Below are 23,150 nucleotides of genomic sequence, written 5' to 3' on the forward strand. Positions count from 1 at the left end.
CTTCTGCACTATTTTCAAAATATGAGTGCGTTGGTAACTGGCCCATGAAACCCCCCCCCCCCCCCGTGAGACTGGCCTAATGAATACATGTTGGATATCGGATAGTTCTACATTGTTTGTTAACAATGATTCTACGAGATCTCCGAGAGTACCCAAAAATACTCCCAAAAGTCCCAAAAAACTAGTATGCACTCCCTCCAGGTTGGTAAAGGAAGTCGTTTTGCACAAGGTTTAGGTGAAACATTGGGAATATAAATCATGAATAACTTTGAAGTTGTTGAATTTGAAAATGTGAAAACCACATGAATAGATTTGTCTTGAAAAATACTTTCATAAAAAATATACATATATCACTTTTTAATAAATATTTTAATAAAAATAAGAAGTCAAAGTTATAATTTGAAGGCCATGTCGTTGTCCAAAATAACTTCTTTTACCAACCTGGAGGGAGTATATGTGTTAGAGGTCGGAAGGGATGGCACATACAATGGAGACAAGAGTATGTTTGTGTTGTCGAAATTAATTTCATTATTCCATTATGATGTTACATATTACGGTGGTCATTGCAAATGCGAATACATTTTTACACAAATTGGGTTTTAGTTAGGGAATTTGACTTTAGAAGAAGAAAACTAAATCTTAGTCGAGGGATTATCACGAATGACGATTGTTAGAAAAAAAGTACAACCCAACCCAATATTTTGTGTAATAGAAGGTGAATTGAACGCAAATGACATGTCACCGGTAGTCTAGATCTCCATATAACACTCTACTCTGCCTTTTTGTCATAAATAAAACTTATTTAATCTTAACAAAGCTATTGGAAAATACACAAACATCTACCGTAGTGAATTATTATTATTATTTTTAATAAATGATATTTACACATTTGGATTATTTAGACATACTCAGTACGGGGTATATGGGTAGGTGTTAATAATATACTCTCTCCGTACTGAAATACAACGTGTTATGATTTTTAAAATTTGTGTTTTGAAATATAAGCATTTTAGGTGGTGCTCATGCTCAGATTGGACAAAGCTTGGTAAAAGGAAACTATAATGCGAGAAGAAACCCTTTAAATGGGTTTAATCTTTGGATTCATATGTCATTTGAGTATTTTCTTTTTTTTTTTGTTGAAGTTTTTAGAATTTGCTAAACAAGGGGAGGGGCGGGTCCCACGGCAACATGCCTTTGCGGCCGCATCACTGGCACTGCAAGCACCAAGGACCAAGCATGGCACGGCGGTGGCTGTAGCTGCAGTGCTGGTGGTGTGTGCCGTTGCACCAGCTTGCCGTGCTGCTGCGATGTTGGGTCCAGAGGCAGAAAGCGCCCGCGAAGGACGCGACCGCGGACCGCTGGACGGACGGGCGGATTGGACGGATCGAGAGCGCGGTTGCCTGTGGGACGGTGTCGCCGTCGCAGTCGCAGCGCAGAGAGGCTTCGATGGATCGATCGCTCTGTCCATCGTTGTCGGGAGGGGATGGGTCGCCGTCGCCGGCCGGCCGGTTTGGGACACGTACGAGCTCAACGATGGAGCGTTCGCGGAAGCGCCGAAGCCTGTCACGCTGCAATACTTCAGTAGTACTTCGCCGAGGCGAGGAGGCGAGATGCTCTCTCTGACGCCGAACTCGCCATTAATCCAGAGCTCAGAAGAACCCAGCTCTGGAGCCTGGAAGGTGACATGACCCGTGGCTCGTCGCGACACGCACACAGGCGGCAGGGGCAGGCAGCATGCAAATTTTTAGCTACAACAGTATTTTTATTTTAGGGTACGTTTAGATCAAAAAATTTTTGGATTTTGGCTGACTGTAGCATTTCGTTTGTATTTGGTAATTAGTGTCTAATTATGGACTAATTAGGTTCAAAAGTTTCGTCTCGCGATTTCTCGACCAATTGTGTAATTAGTTTTTTTTTTCGTCTACATTTAGTACTCCATGCATGTGCCGCAAGATTCGATGTGACAGTTACTATGCAAAATTTTTTGGCAACTAAACAGGGCCTTACACCAAACCAGCAGCAGTAATCGTCCACGATCGTCCGGCCCCAGCCGAACAGGCTGATGCACGCAAAGGCAGAGTGACGGCCTGCGTCGTGCGCCTGCCCGTGTCCCGATGCGGCGGTGCCCACGACGTACGTACAGGAACTCACCTTCCAGTCCAGCAGGCCAGCAGGCCAGCAGGCCCCCCCGGCCACCTCGCGACTCGGGAGCGCTGAAGAACCGTGCGTGAGCCCTGAGGGGTGAGGGAGAGGAGAGGGGGAGCTAGGATCCGCATGCGCCCATGGGCGCCTGGCTGCCCTGCCCAGAGCCTGCACTGCACTGCACATGCACATGCACTCGATCGACTGGCCTGGCTGGCCGGCCGGCCATTTGTACAGTACTATCCGATCGACGAGCGAGCTGAGTTCCTCGACTGTTGGGACGTTGGGTCCATGCATGACCTCTCTCGTACGAGATGCAGCAGAGGCCAGCCACTTTTGCAGCCTCTCTCGTGCATGCATCGATCTCGCTCCTTCCTTCCTACCTACGGAGTACGTGCTCTACCGTACCGATACCGTTAAGTGTGCAGACACTGGTGCAGAACTGAGCATCGGTCCGGTTGAAAAATCATCCGGTTTCCCAACCACAATTGGAGACTAAAAGCCCCCCTCTTCAATCCCGGTTCTCAAGTGGACCTTTGGTCTCGGCTGCTATTACCAACCGGATCTAAATGATCCCCCAGACATTACACCGGGATTGCAACGTTTAGTCCTGGTTGATGTTTTCAGCCGGTGGTAAAGGTTCCTTTTTTTTTCATTTCATTCCTTTTCATTTTATTTTTTCTTTTCTTTTCAATGCAATTCTTTTTGGTTTCGATTAGATTTTCGTATATGAATTCTACGCTGCTAATATACGTCCACGTATAAGGTTTCGTTCGAGCATTATATATAAATAACACACTAAAATATATGAAACTACATATATACAAATATTTTAAGAGGTTGTACATGCATGGAATATGTACATAATAAAGTCACAAAAACCTTGTACTCATGTCCTTAGGATTTTATTCAACCCTAATCTTCAGTCGTATGGCTACTAGGTATTAATTATTTAGGGTCATAGTGGTACGCGTCTTTGGGATCTATGACCTCATCCATAAAAAATCCTGACAATGCCTCTTGAATTGCTTTGATCTGATTACATCGCATAACCTTTTGCTTCCTCCATTCAATCTTCAATTCGAATGGAAGGAAAAATATGAATATATATATATATATATATATATATATATATATATATATATATATATATATATACATATATATATATATATGATTATATATCAACACAATGGTAATAAATAAATTGTGTATATTTTTTTGTATTTCGAGGATCTCTTCACTTGTTCTCCTTGAGTACTCCATGATGAACTCACAGACGTAGTATCCACATAAGTTGTTCCCCGATCCCTGCTGCAGACACCACTTTATGAGAAAAAGATTTATCATCAACCAATGAAGCATGGTAATAATGAATTGAACTAAATAAAGATACGGTGGCCTAGCTAGTATTTACTAGGTATTGGACTGTATTCAAAGGCACTTTCCATTGATCATAATGGCGTTTCTTGGCGAACCTTTTCCAAGCACTGCCCAACAAAATAAATAAATGGAGTTATATCAATAAAATAACATAAGAGAGTATACTGTGTGCGAGACCGAAATTACCACTAGAGAGTATCTATCATTTCTTGGTAATCTTCTCGGGGTTTTATCGCTGAGTCAAAGATCTTTACAATACTTAGCGGGCTCATCTTCTGCCCGCTACCTCTTCTTCAGCCGCTACCTGTCGATGTTTTGAACAAACACCAGCTAGTAAATTTATATTTGTTGCGCGTTAGGCTCGGATGGTGTACTAAAGGACACAAGGTTTATACTGGTTCGGGCAGAATATCCCTACGTCCAGTCTGCTGCTGCTCGTGTTATTAGCACCAAAAAAGATTCGTAGTAGAGGGTACAAACGGTCCAGAGAGGGACAGGCCCTAGGTATCTGATGGAAAGGTCGAAAGGATGCCAAGAGCTCGGTTGCTGCTTGGGTGTGTGTTGTGTGTGGAATCGATCCGTCCCTCTAGTGGGGTGTCCTGTCCTCCCTTTTATAGACCAAGGGGGAGCAGGTGTTACAGATAGGAGAAAGAGGAAAAAACCAAAGGTAGAGACGGACCTTCGAAGGCGCTGGGTCTTCCTTTTTCCCTTGAGCCTGCCCTGCTGACATGGTAGACCATGCTAGGGATAGCACGTTTGCTGATCCTGACATGAACGTCCCCTGGCTTCGTTTCAGCAAGTGGTTACATCCCATCCTGCTTCGGCGGACGATGCGGCGCGTCAGGGTACCGAGTTGTGACCCTACGGGGAGCGAACAGGGAAGTGACCATGCGTTCGTTACTGTTGATGATGTGAGTTCCCTCCTGGACTGTAGTGGTTGTCCTATGCCTGTGTTAGGATCCGCGCCCGAGGGCTGATGGCGGCGCCCACAACACTGTAGGACAAAAGTCGACGCCTACAACACTATTTAGGCTCTGCCATGCCTGGGAGGGCTTAAAGCGCCCGTCCCGTCGTATCCTGACGATACCTTCTCGCAGGTGCGCAGGGCATGGTACTCGGTACTACGGTTGACCAGAGTGTCCTGTCCTACCATGTGCCCGTCATTATGAAGGGGCAGGGTGCAGTCACCGGGCGAGGCGGAGCCAGCCCCGGGACATCGGGCAAGATGGAGCCTGTCCCAGGACGTCGGGCGGGGCGGAGCCAGCCCTCAGTCGTCGGACGAGGCAGAGCCAGCCCTCTGTCGTCGGGCGAGGTGGAGTCTTCCTCTGGGGGTCGGGCAAGGCGAGGCCCGTCCCTGGTCGTCGGGCGAGGCGGAGTCTGCCCCTAGACGTTGAGCGAGGCGGAGTCCAGCCCTCGGGGGTCGGGCGAGGCGCGGTCGTATGGACAAGAAGTACAGTTGCGTTCTTGTCTGCTTGAGAGCATCAACGTTTGATGGTTATTAGCTCCACCTCATTGGGTACCCCAGTATTAGGTCTCCGACACTACCTCTTTTTCAGCTTCTCCCATTGCAGTATCATCAAAGGCACCGTATTCAGCAAAACCATGAATAATAATATTGTCATCATCCCCTTCTTCTTCATCTTCTTTCATTATAACACCTCTTTCTCCGTGCTTAATCCAATAAATATAGTTTGGCATGAAATCCGACGTAAACAGGTGTTCGTGATGGATCCTTGAGCAAGAATAATCCTTCCCATTCTTACATAGAACACATGGGCAGCACATGAAACCATTTCGCGTGTTTGCCCCTAATGAACTCTGGGGAGCGACGGTCCGTGTTGTACATCCATTGTCGGTTCATCTGCATTACATGACGTACACCACATCAAAAACTTATAATAACCCATATTATACAACATGCATGATCAGTAGTTAATTAAAAGATCCAAAATATCCATCCATCAACATGATTAATTAATATCCTATACCACACAGCTGTTTCGCGTACTCTCGAACATTAATTTATTAAAGCCTTGATACAATGTAGACAATCCAAAATAGCACTAAACAAACTAAACCTACAATGCACTTCAGCAGAATAAGGATTTCGCGACCAATTCCAATTAAAATAGATAGATTATTCTTCTACTGGTTCATTGCCTCATCATACAAAGGTGCACTCTCGTCAGTCGCCTCTTTCGCCTTTGCAAGAGAGTTTTGGATGTGCTCAACATACACTTCCTCCAAGTACCAACCGTCACATGATCCAGTGCCATCCCACTGAAATTACAACAACAAATCAAGAACTTTAATCAAAATCATCACGAAAAAATGGCTACAAACCATAACAAAACATGACAAAAAAATAACTCACTTCGTGATCCGGACACGTGTAGAAGATGCGCCCTTGGTTGTGACCCTTCTTTTTCACCCTGTACTCCCTCACAGTCTTCTGCCCACACTTGCCGCACGCAATGAGAGAGAGGTCCGGCCTCAGTCGCTTAGGGACCCCATGCGAGGCCGAGGACCCGGAAGCAGTCGCCATCTTCGACTCTCTATACCCATTTTCATCAACTACTATAAATTTCTCATTTTGTGAACCATTAAATTAAATGAGCTATATACTAAAAAAACCCTTATATTTCTCTATTTCTAAACCATGAAATGAGGCAAGGTGCATACTAGTTTTGATGAGCTACTATAAGATTCCTTCATCTACATATGCAAACTATCAAGTGATTTTGAGTTCAAATGGCATATAAATAAAAAATATCCACCATTATTCCCTATCTAGAAAACAAAAAATTCCTCTATTTCTCGACCGTGAAATGAGGCAATGAAAGGTGTGTACTAGTTTTGATGAACTACTATAATCTTTCTTCATCTTCATATTCAAATTATCAAGTGATTTTGAGCTCAAATGGTATATAAATAAAAGAATCCACTATCATTCCTAATCTAAAAAACCACAAATTTCTCTATTTCTAGACCACGAAATGGGCCATGCTAGTGATGAAACATGGGAGGATGAAGTTGGTAACCTTTAGAATCGAAGAATGGATGGAGGAATGAAGTCTTCACCAATCCCGCAAGCATGAACTCCTTCCACGAGCAAGAACAGAGAGCAGGTAGAGAGCTTGAAATGGCTCGGGCTGGGGGAGGAAGAAGGAGAAAGTATATAGTCCGGGACATGTAGTCGTGGTTTGTGGTATAAACCCGGACTATAGGTAGAATTCTAGTCCCGGTTGAAGCCACCAACCAGAATTAAAGGTTTAATCACGGCTGGTAGTTCCAACAAGGACCGGAGGGTGGCCTTTAGTCCACCCATCAACCGGTACTAAAGGTCCCCTCCTGCTCCTCTCCTATAAAAGCTACGTCTCTAACCGTTGGGCAGGGGACTTTAGTCCTGGTTGGTAGCTCCAACCAGAACTAATCCTTTCTTTAGTTTCAGGTCAAAAATAATCATGACAAAAGCCTATAACCGAAAGTATGTTCCACGCAGGGGCATGGTGCGTGCGTGCGAGCGAGCATGAGCAGGGACCAACTACGAAAAGCTCGCGGTGCCGGCGATCCATCACCGTGCAGTGCAAAGGCCTGCATTGTATTGCATGGGTGCTACAGTGCTACCACTGAGTCGATCTGAGCTTGCACTCGATCGACACTGGTCCTGCCCGGCCGGCCATTTGTACAGTACAGTACTCTACGATGGAATCGATCCACGCGCATAGTTCCTTGACCGCCATGCCCATGCATGACGACCACGAGATGCAGCAGCGGCCACTTTTGCGGCCTCTCGTGCTCGTGCATGCATCTCCTGCGACCTTCGGTCCTTCCTACGTGCTCTACTGTGCCGTGCAGTCTGCAGATAAAGACAAGCGCTAGATTGCAGCCGTTCCTGATGTCACGCATGGGCACGGCGCGAGGCGTGGTGCGAGCGAGCAGTAGCAGGAGGGGTGCAGCCGTGCAGGACCAGCTGCATGCGAAAAGCTCGCGGCGCCGGTGATCCATCCATCACCATGCAGTGCATGGCTGCAGCAGACTGCAAAAGGCTAGTGCGTGCATGGCTGCAGCAGCAGCTAGAGCCTAGAGCCTAGAGCTCTAGCTGTAAGGCTTCGAGTAGGTAAGGGGAAAAAGATGGGGGAGTGCCGGAGTGAGTGGAGCCGTGGTGGTCACCGGGCCGGAGTGACAGTGTCCGTCCGTGTGTGATCGAGCAGTGAGCACCAAGCACAGAGGGGAAGAGAGGCGAGAAAGGCTGCCAATCCCCTGGTGGAGGTGGAGGTGGAGGTGGAGGTGGAGCTTGTAGCCTTGTACTGGTAGGTAGGATGCTGTAGCCTGCTGCTGCCTGTGGGATGGTGACACGAGTACACTGTATCCTATCGAACTGTCCCTGTGCACTGCTACTGTCCGCCCGGCCTGCAGAATGCTTCAAGGAAAGGCACCGCACAATCTCAACATGCTCCACTCTCCTCTTCAACTACAGATTTTAATTAAGCAGAGAAAGATCAAATCTGCGGAACAAGGTTGGCCGAGTGGCCTGACGAACAAGCACTTCTCCCTGCATTCGTTAAAGCCACAAGACAACACAAGCCAGCAGTTTCCGGCCTCGTATACATCACGCGGGGACGACAGTAATAGGCAACCGATTATTGTTCGATCTTCCTCTGGCTTGTGGTACTTGGTTTCCTCAAGCAAGATAAGTAAATACGTACCTCCAGAAACAACCCTGCATTTATAGCGCAGGACAGAGTTTGCCCGTTGACCAAACCGAACCAAGAGATGTCGTCCATTCTTTCTCTTTCGTGCGGTTGACATAGGCATTCATGGCTGACTACTTCTACTCCCATTTCACCGGGTTCTGTTAGCTAGTGGGCTTCATACAAAATTCTGACTGCAACTATCAGAATGTGGTCACAAATGGATTTTCTACAAGAGAAACATACATGAACAGATGAACAGACCTACAGGCCAGACCAAGATGGAAGCCAAGCGTCTGTTGTTGAGACCATATCCAGTTTTTGTTTCCAAGATACTGAGGTGCAAGAAACGACTCTGCAGAATACTTAGAGAAAAGGCATGGCGCAATCTCAACATGTGCGCTCTCCTCTAAAAAGTTAAGCAAAGATCAAATCTGCAGAACATGGCTGAGCACTCTCTTGACAAAGCCCAGCTCTACACAGATGCAAGAACTGATCTTGGCTGCGGCAAAGGACGACATATCGGTGCTGATAGTGTGGGCAAGTGGTGATATTTCTTCCTCTGTCCTCATGAAACTTGGTTTCCTCAAACAAGATAAGTAAAACATTCAGAAACAGCTCGGCACTTACAGCACAGGGCAGAGTTTGTCCATTGACCAAACCAAACCAAGAGATGTCCATCTTTTCGCGTGGTTGACGTAAGCATTCATGGTTGACTACTTCTACACCCATTTCACCATTTTTTGTTTTCAAGTGGGCTTCATACAAAATTCTGATTGTAGCTATCAAAATGGATTTTCTACAAGAGAAACATACTCCGCATGAACAGACCTACAGGCCAGCCCAAGATGGAAGCCAAGCGTTCATTGTTTGAGACCATAGCTGTTTTTGTTTCCAACACACAGATCCTGAAACCTGAGGTGCAAGGAATGAATGACCTGCCGAATACGTCAACAAAAGTCATGGCAGAATATCAACATGTGCACACTCCTCAAGCAAAGAAGATCAAATCTGCAGAACCTTGCTGAGTAGTCTGATGAAGCCCAGCTCTAGACAGAACTGGTCTTTCCTGCTGCAAAGCGTACTACTCCTTTGACTAATATGGACATCTCCTGCAGTGGTTACAGCCAGAAGACGACACAACCAGTAGTTTCCATCCGTCAGACACATCGGCAATGATTGCGTAGGCAATTGAAGATATTTCCTCCTCTGACCTCGTGAATCGTGATATATACCAGGTCTCCTGAAACAAGATAAGCATTAGAAACAGCTCCGCGTTTACATCACAGGACAGAGTTTGCCCATTGACCAAACCAAACCAATAGATGTCCATTTTGCTCGCGCGGTTGACAACCTACTCCCGTTTCACCGGTTTCTGCTAGCTAGTGGGCTCCAAACAAAATTCGGACTGTAACTATCTTTTACTCTTTCTTCCTGTAAAAGTCTCCGTCCGTGTTAACATATTCTGATAGGATGCCTATGATCATTAGTTTATGTGCTATGAAGACTACCTGTACACAGCCCTATTGAGACAATATTATACTACAATTTTCATGAACTTAGCTGCAAACAGAAAGTCCAAGACAAATCCTGAAGTCCACTTCTTATAAGGGAAGTTTGGATGACCACAAAGAGGTTGCCATAAAGAAGTCCAAGGCAATAAATGATGATTGCAGGGAAGAATTTGTCAATGAGATAATAATTTTATCTCAAATCAACCACCGGAACATAGTGAGGTTACTAGGATGTTGCTTGGATGCAGATGTCCCAATGTTGGTGTACGAGTTTGTCTCCAATGGAACTTTATCTGAGTTCCTTCATGATGCTGATAATAGACCACCAATTCCCTTGGATCTTTGCCTGAAAATCGCTACACAATCAGCAGAAGCTCTTGTTTACTTACATTCATCAATATCTTGCACAATCCTACATGGAGATGTCAAATCTGCCAATATCCTGTTGGATGATCAGCACAATGCAAAGATCGCAGATTTTGAAGCATCTGCACAGAAGTCCATGGTAGAAAGTGAGTTCATCATGCTTGTACAAGGAACACTGGCTATCTTAACCCTGAGAGCTTTCAGTCATCAACTGACTGAGAAAAGTGATGTCTACAGTTTTGGAGTAGTTCTTCTGGAGCTGATCACAAGAAAAAGGGCTATTTTTGCTGATGAGTTCAATGGAAAAAAGTCATTATCTTATATTTTCCTCTTGATGTTCCGCCACAATAAGCACCAAGTTATGCTTGATTTTGAAATTATAGATGAGGCGGCTATGGAAGTGCTTGAGAAACTGGCCCATCTAGTAGTCCACTGCCTATGCCCAAGTGAAGATGACAGGCCAACAACGAAGGAAGTTGCGGAGCGCCTATGATTGAAGATGAAGACTGTTATTATGCACACAGCCATGGAGGATGACACACAGCAGCATGGAGATGTCTACACTGATCTTGGCATAGATCTTGCAACATGATACTTCTACATTTCGTTTTGTTAGAAGAAAATACTTCTACACTGGGAACTTGTGTATGATACATGGTTATGTAAATAGCACATTTATTAAGCTGTTCCACAACACGCTATGTAGGCTCCATAAAAAATTCTGATTGCAGCTATATTTTACGTTTTCTTTCTGTAAAAGTCTTTGTACATGTTAACTTACTCTGAGATAATAACGCCTATAGTCATTAGCTTACGCACTACCAAGACTATCTCGTACACAGCCTTATCCAGGCAATCTTATATATCACAATTTGCATTAACTTATTTGTGATAGAAAGTCCAAGACAAATCCACTTCCTATTGTTTTAAGCCAGACCAGTATGCTGTTTGTATACATATATATGTAACACAAGAGCAGATGGCATTAGACTAGGTGCCTCTAGCTAAAATAGATTGCGAAAGCAAGTGATCTCGCTATGCGAGAAACGATGGTCCCTGTACTCCTCATGCTATGCATCTTCTTTCCAGCAATGGTCATGCCGGATGGAGCCTCTTCTAGACCCTCTGTGTCATTACCAGGTTGTCCTGACAAGTGCGGTGACATTTCCATCCCCTACCCCTTTGGCATTGGCGAGCAATGTGCCGCGACCAGCTTAAACAGCTACTTTATCGTCACCTGCAATGACACCTTCAATCCACCACGGCCAACAGTCGGGGACCATAGCGCAGTGGTCGAGGTCACTGATATCTTACTGGAGCGTGGAGAGATGCGTGTGCTCGGCCCCATCAACCACATCTGCTTCACGTCAAACACCACATCTACCCAGCTGGGCGGTGGGTATGATGTGCATAGCACGCCCTTCCTCCCATCCCCATCGCGCAACCACTTCATGGTCATTGGCTGCAACACCCTTGGGCTCATCGGTGGGAACAAAGACGCCAAGAGCCAGTACCTTGCTGGGTGCTACTCCTACTGTGAGGGCATCAACAGCACGTCCGACGGTGCCCCCTGCGCGGGGATGGGCTGCTGTGAGGCTACCATCCCTGCGAATCTCAATTCCTTTGAGGTGGCATTCGGGATGAACCAAAGCAAGGTTTGGAGCTTCAACCCATGCTTCTACGCCATGATTGCTGAGACTGGGTGGTACAGTTTCAGGCAGCAAGACCTCATTGGCCATCTTGGATTCATCGACGCTAGAGCCAAGAGGGGCGCCCCGGTCATCGCTGACTGGGCCATCAGGAACAGCTCGTGCCCAGAGGAGGGAAAAGAGCCACCTAGTGGTTACGCCTGCATCAGTGCAAACAGCTACTGCATGAATGCAAATAATGGCCCAGGCCATCTATGTCAATGCTCCAAAGGATATGAGGGCAATCCTTACATTCTGAATGGCTGCCAAGGTATGTATTTATTCAAAAGTAATCTTGGTCTGTAGTTTCTAGGATAATACTCTAGAAACCTGATCGACTTCTCAATGCTACTCGTTTACTGCCATTGAGGTTGCAATGTCTTAATACACTTGCACTAAAATCTTATGAGCATCATAAATGAGTACAATAATAAATTTTCACCATGTTTCAGCTACTGTTATTGCTAAAAGAACACAAAATGTTGTTGGCATGCATGACACGTGTCATCAATTTCATTTTGGTTTTTATTTCTGAACTGGTAAAAGAAACAGTCAGCTCTAGCGTAGGTTGCTCACTCATGTTTTAATGTTTAATTATGGGAGCAGTTATGGAAAGGAAATTTCCAGCATTATAAAGTCTGCTGACTTTATCACTTCTTGAGATTCTTACCCTCCATCCATGTGTTAGTTTAACTTATCCAATTGTTTATGTTTTTATTTACATCTTCAGATATAGATGAGTGCATGCTGCGTACACAAGATTCCAAGTATGAGGAATTGTATCCCTGCAGAAAAGGGGTCTGTCACAATATACAGGGAAGTTACTCTTGCAAATGCAAAATGGGAACAAGAGATGATGGCACAAATTTTGGATGCCGGCCCCTTTATGCTTCAACCAAACTAGTTATTGGTAATTACCATGTGCCTATATTACACTTCTGTTTAATCAACATTAAGATGTTTAGTGACAAATAAACACTCATAGGTATGAAATTAAAACTCCTTCCATTTCACAATATTTGTCATTCTAACAAATGTCACAAAAAATAAGGAGCATTAAAGATAGAAACTATACCCACATTAAGTATATCACAATCCTTGGCGGGGAGAGGGGTAATTCGATTTTGTGGATACATTGATGAAGCCATGAAGGGTAGGGGGTTAATGATGCTTTGGAATGTGAAAATGACAAATAATTTGAGAAAAATATTGAATCCTATAACGAAAAATACAGTGAAAGTGACAAATAGTTTGAGAAAAAAATTATTGAATCCTATAATGAAAAATACTGTGAAACACAGAGAGTAAGTATTAACCCATAACAAATGTTTTACAGCTTAATTAAGAATTTTCAGGGTTTAGCACCCGAGGTGCGGAGCTCCCCACCAGTGTTCAATCCCTGGTGCCTGCATGGTTGTGTGCCCACCTCCCTGGTTGAAACAGCGCAGATGGTTCCGCGGCCACGAAAGAAAAGTGCGCGCGTGAGGTTCCTGCATGTTTGCCAGGTTTGGTGAGCCCCTTCTTAAGACTAAAGTCCAGGGGATGTCTCTCCCATTGATCAAGTCTTTTATTAACATTTTTTTTTCTTGAACACGCATGAGAGCTGCCTATCACTATATTAGGAAGAAAAAAGGGGCGCGATGTATTACTCACCTCCTCACCCCAGCACCTCCTGAACGTTAATTGGTCGGTTTTAAAGGGTGTGGTCAGTATATGTGTTTTTGTGGCACACATGTTTTAGGAACCAAAGTGTGTTGGAGACTTGAAGGTGTATGCGGTGTTGTAAGGTTCTTATTAAGAATTTCTATTTTCTATAACAACGAAAAAAGAAACCTTTACAGAATTCCTTTCAATTTCTGTTCCATGCACCTGGGAAGAAGTCAAGCTTAAGATACAGCCTAAGCAAAAAAGAAAAAGAAAAAGAAGATTGCATACTAAATTGGCAATAGATGTTTACTAGAATCTGTTTTCCTTCTTTTTAAAAAATATTTTTGCAGGCCTCAGTCTTTCTGCAGTAGTGTTGATGGCCTTGGCATGCTTGTACACCATGCAATTACAAAGGAAAAGGCACAAGATGGAGAAAGAAGAATATTTCAGACAAAATGGAGGTCTCAAGTTATATGATGAAATGAGGGCAAGGAAGGTTCACACGATTCATATTCTTACAGAGAAGGAGATAAAGAGAGCCACAGACAATTATAATGAAGATCGAGTACTTGGATGTGGAGGTCATGGAATGGTCTATAGGGGAACTTTGGATGACCACAAAGAGGTTGCCATAAAGAAGTCCAAGGTAATAAATGATGATTGCAGGGAAGAATTTGTCAATGAGATAATCATTTTATATCAAATCAACCACAGAAACATAGTGAGGTTACTAGGCTGTTGCTTGGATGTAGATGTCCCAATGTTGGTGTATGAGTTTGTCTCCAATGGAACTTTATCTGAGTTCCTTCATGGTGCTGATCACAGATCACCAATCCCCTTAGATCTTCGCCTGAAGATTGCTACACAATCAGCAGAAGCTCTTGCTTACTTACATTCATCAATATCTTGCACGATCCTACACGGAGATGTCAAATCTGCCAATATCCTGTTGGATGATCAGCACAATGCAAAGATTGCAGATTTCGGAGCATCAGCACAAAAGTCCATGGACGAAAGTGAGTTCATCATGTTTGTACAAGGAACATTTGGCTATCTTGACCCTGAGAGCTTTATCAGTCATCAACTGACTGAGAAAAGCGATGTCTACAGTTTCGGAGTAGTTCTTCTGGAGCTGATCACAAGGAAAAGGGCTATGTTTGCTGATAGGTTCAATGAAAAAAAATCATTGTCTTATATCTTTCTCTTGATGTTCCGCCATAATAAGCACAAAGCAATGCTGGACTCTGAAATTATTGACGAGGTAGTTATGGCAGTGCTTGAAAAGCTGGCCCAACTAGCAGTGCATTGCTTATGCCCAAGTGGAGATGACAGGCCAACAATGAAGGAAGTTGCAGAGCACCTACAGATGTTGAGGAGGCTCCACATGGATGCAACCAGTGACTGTGAAGACAGTTACTATGCACACCATGGAGGATCATCATCATTGGCTGCCCCTTTGGATGATATGGCATACAACAGCATAGAGACATCTACACTGTTCTTGGCATAGATCCTGTAACACGATACTTAACGGTGCTTCTAGACTGGATAATTGCATGTGGTACTTGTTGATGTAATAAATAGTACATATTTATTAAGCTATTGCCACAATATGCTATGTAGGATATGATGCAACATTTACAAAATTCTTCCTTCTGAACTGTTATGTCTGAGATATCATTCCAAGCCTGCAACTGCATATGCTGTTTTATGCATGTATGATATCTACATGTATGCAATTTTTACATGAACATCCAGCTCTAGTTTTATAGAAACATCAAGGGAGGTACATGTGCAGGAAAGAGATTTTTTTGCCCCTTGGGTCAACTCAACTAAAAGTACTAAGTAATAAACATTCGTCAGTTCTTTTATAGTTTGGAAAAGTGTGTCCTTAAATGCCTCTTCTAGACTAAGTGGAACTCCTGCTCTTAAAAACCTTGCCAACTCAACATTTTCAGATGGACAGTCAAAGTGAAGTTGTTTCTTCAGTCTATGTACCGAACTTAGTTCAGTTTGATTTTCCTGATCAAGCCAATTCTATTATTCTATAACATCAGAGCCTGTTAGTCCCTAGCAATTTGGAGTAGGGATTCTGTTCTAAATAGTAAAAGTGCCTTCATATACCACAGAAGGAGCTATTTAACTGGATAGATGGAGCAAAATTTACCTGACTAGAAGCCTGATGGGTGTGATTCCTAAAGCTCCTTGGTCCACTTGGACTCCTAGAGTCATAATGCTTGGAGTTGGAGCTCCTAGGCAACTCACATCACATCTGTGTCTCTTCTTCGTGTGGTTTGATTCCTTCCTCCACTGTGATCCATTCCTGAGCTAAGCGGAAATCCAATCCTTAGCGAAGTGGCAACTGAACGCCGCCACCCAATTGCGTTAGCATTACCACTGTGATCAACCCAACATCTTGGTGCCGCTTCTCTACTGCAGCAAGAACACTGTACTACTTGTTAGTAGCGTCATGTGAAGTCACTACATTTAAGTTTTACAACATCTACGATAAAAAAACTTACACAACCTTTTCGTGGTAGAATTATGGTTTTATATTGGCTATTGGTTAAGGGCATAAAATGCATGAATAAGGGCAACCCAAGCAGTGAATATTTGGTACTTACATCTCCTCAAAGTTATACCCATGGGGGACAGGACAAATGTGAAGAAACATCTGTTAATAATCATTGAAGTGTATCTGTCCCCAACCAACAAGTTTTGCAATGAAAGCTAATTAAGGAATGGCAGTACCAAGCACAACGCTGCTCTGCCCAACAGCCTTCTTGATTCCAGCCTCATGCATCACCTCTCCCATTCTTGCGCCAGCATGCCAATTCCCATCTTCTAAATAGACATTTCTAATAGTCATATACCGACCAAATTGCTGGGGGCCAAGAGACATTAGTTTCTGCCCAATCTCCACTGCAAGCTCCACATTTCCATGGAGCTTGCAAGCCCCAAGAAGAGCACCCCACACAGAAGCATCAGCCGCGAAGGGCATCCTTTCTATAACCTGAATGGCTTCTCCAAAACGGCCAGCACGGCCTAAGAGGTCCACAACACATCCATAATGGACCATCAACGGTGCCACCTTGTATTCAGCAACCATTGCCTCGAACCAGTATAACCCAACCTCCACCAATCCTGCACGAGCACAAGCCGTGAGCAGAGCAAGAAAGGTTATCTGATTTGGCAAGAAGCCTTCACCCCTCATCACGTCGAACTTCACCAGTGCTTCAGTCTCCTTCCCATGATTAGCCAAAGCTGACAACAGTGCATTCCACGTGCAAACCTCCTTACAAACGACCTCAAAAGCACTACTACAGCAGCCAAGCCTCCCATGCTTCCCATACATGTCAACCAGCGCCGTGCCCAGGAATGCAGTGAGCTCAATCTCATGGCGGATGAGATATGCGTGAACAGACAAGCCCGCGGCAAGACCCTCACCGCCGTCAAGGTTGGCACAGGCCGACAACACGCTGACCAACGTGGCCTCCTGGAGCCGTCGCCCCATGCTACCCAGCAAAAATCCCCTGAACACCTCGAGAGCGCACAGGTGGCGTCCGCCCCGCGAGAGCCCAGACACGGGGTCCCTCACCGCCATCCGCTCAAAGAAGTCCCCCGCCGCGTCCAGTTCCCCGGCGTGGCACAGCGCGTCGAGCAGGGCGTTGCAGGAGGCCAGGTCCGGGGTCCCCTCCATCTCGTCGAACACCTTGCGCGCATCGCGAGCCGGGTGGCCCGTTCGGCCGTAGGCGCTGACGAGCGAGCAGGCGACGAAGCGGTCGGCCGCGAGGCCGCGGCGGAGGCACTGCGCGTGGAGCACCCCCGCGGCGGCCGCGGAGCCCGAGGCGGAGGCGGACTTGAGGAGGGACGGGAAGGTGTGGCGGTTGGGTCGCCCGCCGCGGGCGAGCATGGCGGAGAAGAGGCGCAGCGGGGTGGACGGGGCGCGCGAGGAGGAGGAGACGGCGGGGACGCGGAGGTGCGCGTGCGCGAGGCAGTTGTAAGGAAAGGCAGCGGAGGAGCATTGGGGGTCAAGGTCAAGGAGCAGGACGCCGGAGGTGAGGAGGAGCGCGTGCACCTGGAAGACGCGGCGCGGGAATGGGAAGTGCTCCTGGAGGAGGCGCTCGAAGACGGCATACGAGTACGGGGAGGCGCGCCGCATGGGCGCACGCCGCCGCGCGGTCCTCACTCCTCAGAGACCTCGCCTCCGCCTCCCGCCAGCGCTTGACGTCTCCGCCGCAAGTCGGCGAGAAAATCGGAATTTTGCCCGTACGCTTCGCTAGAATTTCGTGGGCTTACCAGGAATGCCCCTACGAATGTGTTTCGCACTATTTTGCTATTTCTTGTTTTTTTTTTAACTTGGTAAATTTCTAACCCCATTTTTTTTATTAGGCGTGACCGTTTTACTCCTGTCCCGTGACTAGAGAAAGCGAGCAGATGCAATCGAGCAGAGAGAGAAGTGCGGGCGGTGGTGCTGCTCGCCGCCGGGCACAGAGAGAGAGACGGTGGGAGACAGAGAGGGGCTTGAGTGGTGGAGCTGCTCACCGCTGAGCAGAGCACCTGGGCGAGCGGCCGGTTGCTGGACCTGGGCGCTTGGACGAGTGCCCACCTGGACCGAGCGCTGCTCTGGCGCTAGGAGCACGCGGCTCCTGTTGCTCGCCTCCCACGACGAACAAGTAGGAAGAAACGAAGAACAATAGGTGCTGCCTGTCTACTGCACGTGAGTGATCGGGGCTGCTAGCCAAGGACGAGCGGCGCACTGCGCTGGCCCTGTTGTCCGACCTTGTGTGTAAGCAGAAGAACAGGAGACCGATGCCTTCAAGAACAGAAAAAGGGCGACAACAAAATCGACGAATCCGACTCAAAACTCTATGATTCGCTCCCAAATTTTGCGAGAAATTCAACTACCTATGAACTCATCCCCAACAATTCATCTCTTGGGATTAACCCAAACTCCAGAAAATCTAGAACAGGAAACCGGCGGCCACAAAATCGACGAAAAACTAGACCAAATCAAAACAAATCGTGACCAAACTTTTCACAGGCCATCACAAGGGAGTTGGTGAGCATACTCTAAGAGATCATCGCCCAATTTCAACCCAAACTCCAGAAAAATTAGATCACGACCAAGAACACGAAAAACTCCCCAAAAACGAAATTTGTTCAATTTCTTTGTGCTCGACTCGATTCAATCAAATTCACTTAAGGGATAGCATCAACTCATGTCATAGCACGAATCTGAGCAAAAAAGAACGAACTAAATCGGTCTCAAAATAAAGAATCGAAGCAAGAACGGGGGAGGGGAAAACTGAGAAAAAAAGCTACAAAAATAAAATTACAGACACAATCCCTAGAACACGAATTGGTAGTGTCATTGCCAATTGATGCCGCCCTTTCACAGATAAACACAGAGAAAGGCAAACATTGGAACAACAGGCATTCTAGGCCAAACCCTAGAACACGAATCGAAGTCATCGAAGGGACGAATCAGAGAGGCAAAAGCAAAAGTCCAAAATATAAGAGGAAACGGGACACCTGAGACTGCTCTGTGCCAACCGCGGCACCGCCGAGACCCACCAGCACCGGACACAAGCACCATGAGCGCCCACAGCAGGAGAGAGGGAGAGGAAGAAAGATGAGGACGACTGGCCTGCAAGGCCATGGCTCTGCCCTGCCCTGCGCTGGCCGCGCCACGGCCCGGTGGTAGATCGAGACGGAGGGAGAGGGAGAGGGGAGGGGGGCCGCCCGCGCTACGCCACCTCGGGAGAGAGAGGGAGAGGGAGAGAGGAAGGGGAGGCGACGGGAGCGAGAGAACGAGAGGGGGAGAGATGAGACGGCAGGGGTCAATGAGCTCAGAGGCAAAATGGTCAGTTTAGGCTAAAATTTTAGCTGAATTTTTTTTAAAAGTAGCCTTAAAACTCAAAATGGCATTATAGTGTGTTGGACTCGTTTCATAAGGGCATTTCAGCGAAGCCCACGAAATTGATAGAATTTGGGCGAAACCCGCTCCCCGTAAGGGCAAAATTTCGATTTTCTCCAAGTCGGCGAGTGCGCGCGGGGCTCCGCTCCGTGGGCCCGAATTGGCGCAGCCCACCAGAACAACTCCGCTGGACGGAATGGACTGAGCCGATCGGCCCAACAAAGAAGCATCTGGTCTCCTCAGCTTAGGCCATGAACGGGGCTGTTTTTCTGTTTTCTTTATGGAATGTTTGTTTGTTTTTCTCTCTCCCCAAAGGAGGTCCACCCTATTATTGCAATTGCATAATGGAAATACCAGGCTTACATCTACCAGAAATGTACAGATTCAAATGGATGGAAGATGTAACCTAGAGCTTGTTTCCTAATTGAGATAACTAAACCAAGACACCGTTTTTTCGAAGAAATATAAGTCTGTCCGCTTCTGAATTCGACCTACTCCTCTACCCCCCCCCCCCCCCCCCCCCCCCCAAAAAAAATGTAATTCAAGGTTTGGAAAAAGTCAAACTTTCTTAAATTTGATTAAATTTATAGAAAATAATATCAACATTTGTGTATCACAATAGATTTTTTATAAAATATAAATATAATTAAAATCTAATAATACTTATTCGGTATTATAGGTGTTAGTACTTTTTGTATAAATTTGATAAATTTAAAATTATCTAACTAATCAAAAAACGGAAATTGCATTCTTTTTGGCACTCTGTGAGTATTTGTTTAGGACTCTACCAAGATCTACAATGGAGCTCAATTCTAAAGCCCTCTCAAACAGGTCACCATATGAAGATTCAAAAAGGTCAATTGAGTATTAATATATCCATATTTCACATTATCGTTCAACAAAACGCTTCATAGTAACTGATAATGCATTCTAAAAGAAAATAACACTTGTGCATCAGTGCATGTTTGCCTGGCCACTAATTAATTTTTTTACTGTAATCTTGGCCGCTTTCAGTGGATAGGCATGATTTTTTTTTTGAGATTTGGATAGGCATGAGTTGTGGAGACAAATAAGAGCCTCTTTAGCACAGCTTCACCAAAAGTTTCATGAGCTGTTTTTTGTCAAACACCCTTTTTTAAAACAACTAGTAGGGTGAAACTCTTTTTTATACTCTTACAAAAGAATGGAGAGAGGTGAGGCTGAAAAAAGTAGTTTTTTCACAGCTCTCTTCCACATTTTCCTCTCTCAACCATGCATAAAACTGGTAGTGAAGCTGTTATGCCAATCTAAAACAGAGCAGCTCTGTTTTTCAAAAAAAAAACAACTTCACTGATGAAGCTGGGCTGTGCCAAACCGGTCCTAAAACTCCCTGGTCTCGTGGATACTGCGTCGGTGAGCTACCTAGTCGTTCTGCTTCCACCCTAGCTTCGCAATGGTGATATGCTGACGTCAATAGTAGCTCCATGCAATCGATCTTCAGCCTGCTGGCTTCTCAACCATGTCAAAGGACAAAGGACACTAAGAATTTGCGCACGTAATCTTCAGACTCCAATCGCACACGTAATTTGCATGTGAAAATGTTTCAGTGCCCATTAGTCCATTACGAATGGTTGGCTCAGCGCAACAGAGCTGACAATTCAAGATACAGAAAAAGGCTACACTTGCAAATGAAACGCATCAAGAACGACAATACATTGAACCAATTATGCCTTTTATTAAGATGAATGCGTCTGCGGTTGGATCAGCAACCAATTCTGCTGCTTTCTTTCTAGCTTCAACGCACCAAAGCTGACCTTCAGCTACTTGTACGGTCGTTGTATTGCACCCACTGGCATTTTCCTTTTTGTTTTCCTGGTTATCAGTCTCAAAAAGAAAAATATCACATCACAGCTGGTGAGTATACAAATAACATATCCCATTCAAAACTACGAACAGGATCAGCACAAGATATGCATATAGCCTCGACGCACCCACTAGCATTTTCCTTTTTACTTATTGGCTATATATATAGCCAGGTAGAAGCAAACAAGATAAAATCTGCCAAACCAAAGTTGTGCTACCTTGACGTGGCGTATGCTAAAATGTTGTAAGAGAAAAATATTATTCTATGGCTAAAAAATAGTGCTGAATAAGCTCAAGTGAACGGGGCAGCCTTGACCACTTGGAATACAATTGTATGTGCCGCTAAATTTACTCCTGTTAATAGCATTCACAAATTTGCAGTGATTACAGGGCATGCTTGTGCAGCCAGAAGATGCTCCAAAAAGGTATTTTTCACCATGAGAATAAAAGGCTAAAACATTGACGACTTCTTTTTCCTTTCTCGAACACATAAAAGAGCCGCGTGTCATTGTATTAATTATTAAAGGTAGAAAAACAGTCCGATTACAATTCCGGTTCCACAGTTCAAGTTAGCCCCCTGTAACTTGAAACAATGAACAGCCCAAAGTTATACACTGCCTTAGCTTCTCAAAGTGCGTGGCGCCAGCCCTCAACTAGAGCTTGCCCTGGCCAGCCACGTCTTGCAGTGCTAGCTGGACCTCTGGTTGTGTACGCGGTCCAAGACAACGGTTCCTATGCTTCCAAACCAACCGTGCCACTAGGATCACTACTGTGTTGAAGACCTTGCACAATGGCGCCGCCAATCCTGGAAGAGACATCATTGGAGTGGTCCTGAGCTAGCGCTTGCAGCCCAAGGGTGCTCAACACCGAGAACCACACCTGACGCGTGAAGATGCATGAGGTAAGCAGAAGCTGTGCCGTCTCGTCCTCCTGCAGTGCGCAATGCTCACGGTGCTGCAAGCCATGCCGTGCAAGACGCGGTCGGCTTACCAACTGCGGTTGTGAGCTGCTAACCAGAGGAAAAACTTGCAGTGTAGGGGGGCAACATTGATGATGGATATTGTAGACTCATTTGAGCACTGAGCCACTGACCAAACAAAGATAATGCTTTTTCTCCTGCTTGCTACCATAAGATTACTTCGTTCTCTAAAACAAGATAAATACAATGAGGGAAAGCATTAAGAAATAGGCTCTGTATATACAACAAGAGGATTTACTCAGATGACAAAAACAAGAAATGTCTATTTGTTGCGTGCTAGACTTAAGCCCCCTTTGGCACGGCTCATCCAAAACGGCTTCACCGGTGAAGCCAAAGCCGGCGAAGTCGGAAAAACTAGCTTTTCCCGGCTTCTAGTTCATTTTAACCCCGGCTTACAAAACGGCTTCATGCTACAGTGCCTCGATTTGCGCAAAATAGATGAAGCCGAAGCCGGCATAAGCCGTGCCAAAGAGGCCCTTAGACTTTCATGTTTAATAGTTTTATTAATTGCATTTCGGTGATGTATGTTAGCAAGTGGGTTTGATAGACAATTCTGATTACACCAGTATCTTTTCTGATTGGAACCTGCAAATGCTATCTGGTTTCTGGCTTCCCACTGCGAAATAAGGGCTTTTCTCCTGTACATATCCAAAAGTAAAATAGGAGGCAATATTAATAATGGTCAATTATATAAAGAGTAAAGGATATGACAACACCCGGTTATAATCAATGTCATCTTGAGAAGCTGGCCAAACTCGCCGTGCACTGCCTTAGTCCAAGTGGAGAAGACAGGCCAACCATGAAGGAAGTTGCGGAGCGCCTGCAGATATTGAGGAGACTCCACATGCATGCAGCTAGTGGCCACAGAGATAGTTATTACACACAGAACCATGAAGGATCATCCTCACTAGCTGTCCCTTTGGACAATATGACATATAGGAGCATGGAGACGTCCAGGCTAGTCTGGGAATAGAT

The 23,150-nt window shown here is 45.5% G+C and overlaps 3 protein-coding genes across 10 annotated transcripts in view; 2 read left to right on the top strand and 1 right to left on the bottom strand.

The window, feature by feature from the left end:
* Positions 1–8,030: 8,030 nt before the first annotated feature.
* LOC136508195 (putative pentatricopeptide repeat-containing protein At1g10330) overlaps positions 8,031–23,150 on the bottom strand; it is a 218,801-nt gene continuing 203,681 nt past the window's right edge. The window contains exons 1-4 of one of the 8 annotated variants that reach the window (XM_066502824.1): positions 16,186–17,716; positions 15,602–15,867; positions 9,240–9,462; positions 8,031–9,157 (exon numbers count right to left, since the gene is read on the bottom strand). In XM_066502824.1, coding sequence (XP_066358921.1) covers positions 15,782–15,867; positions 16,186–17,596 — 1,497 coding nt within the window. In that variant the 5' untranslated portion in view covers positions 17,597–17,716 and the 3' untranslated portion in view covers positions 8,031–9,157; positions 9,240–9,462; positions 15,602–15,781. Of the gene's footprint in view, positions 9,463–12,713; positions 13,278–15,601; positions 15,882–16,058; positions 17,717–23,150 lie in introns of those variants that run through there. The other 7 variants (XM_066502826.1, XM_066502825.1, XM_066502823.1 and 4 more) reach the window with 7 other exon arrangements.
* Positions 9,041–10,592, top strand: LOC136507757 (wall-associated receptor kinase 17-like). Its single transcript, XM_066502380.1, has 2 exons — positions 9,041–9,139; positions 9,783–10,592. The coding sequence occupies exons 1-2, from the start codon at positions 9,041–9,043 to the stop codon at positions 10,590–10,592; spliced, it is 909 nt and encodes a 302-aa protein (XP_066358477.1).
* Positions 9,473–15,579, top strand: LOC136508194 (wall-associated receptor kinase 5-like). Its single transcript, XM_066502822.1, has 3 exons — positions 9,473–12,058; positions 12,518–12,697; positions 13,785–15,579. Exons 1-3 carry the CDS (start codon positions 11,137–11,139, stop codon positions 14,942–14,944), a joined length of 2,262 nt encoding a protein of 753 aa, XP_066358919.1. The 5' UTR covers positions 9,473–11,136; the 3' UTR covers positions 14,945–15,579.

This window comes from Miscanthus floridulus, chromosome 15 (assembly GCF_019320115.1).
Source record: "Miscanthus floridulus cultivar M001 chromosome 15, ASM1932011v1, whole genome shotgun sequence".
NCBI classification, from domain to species: domain Eukaryota; kingdom Viridiplantae; phylum Streptophyta; class Magnoliopsida; order Poales; family Poaceae; genus Miscanthus; species Miscanthus floridulus.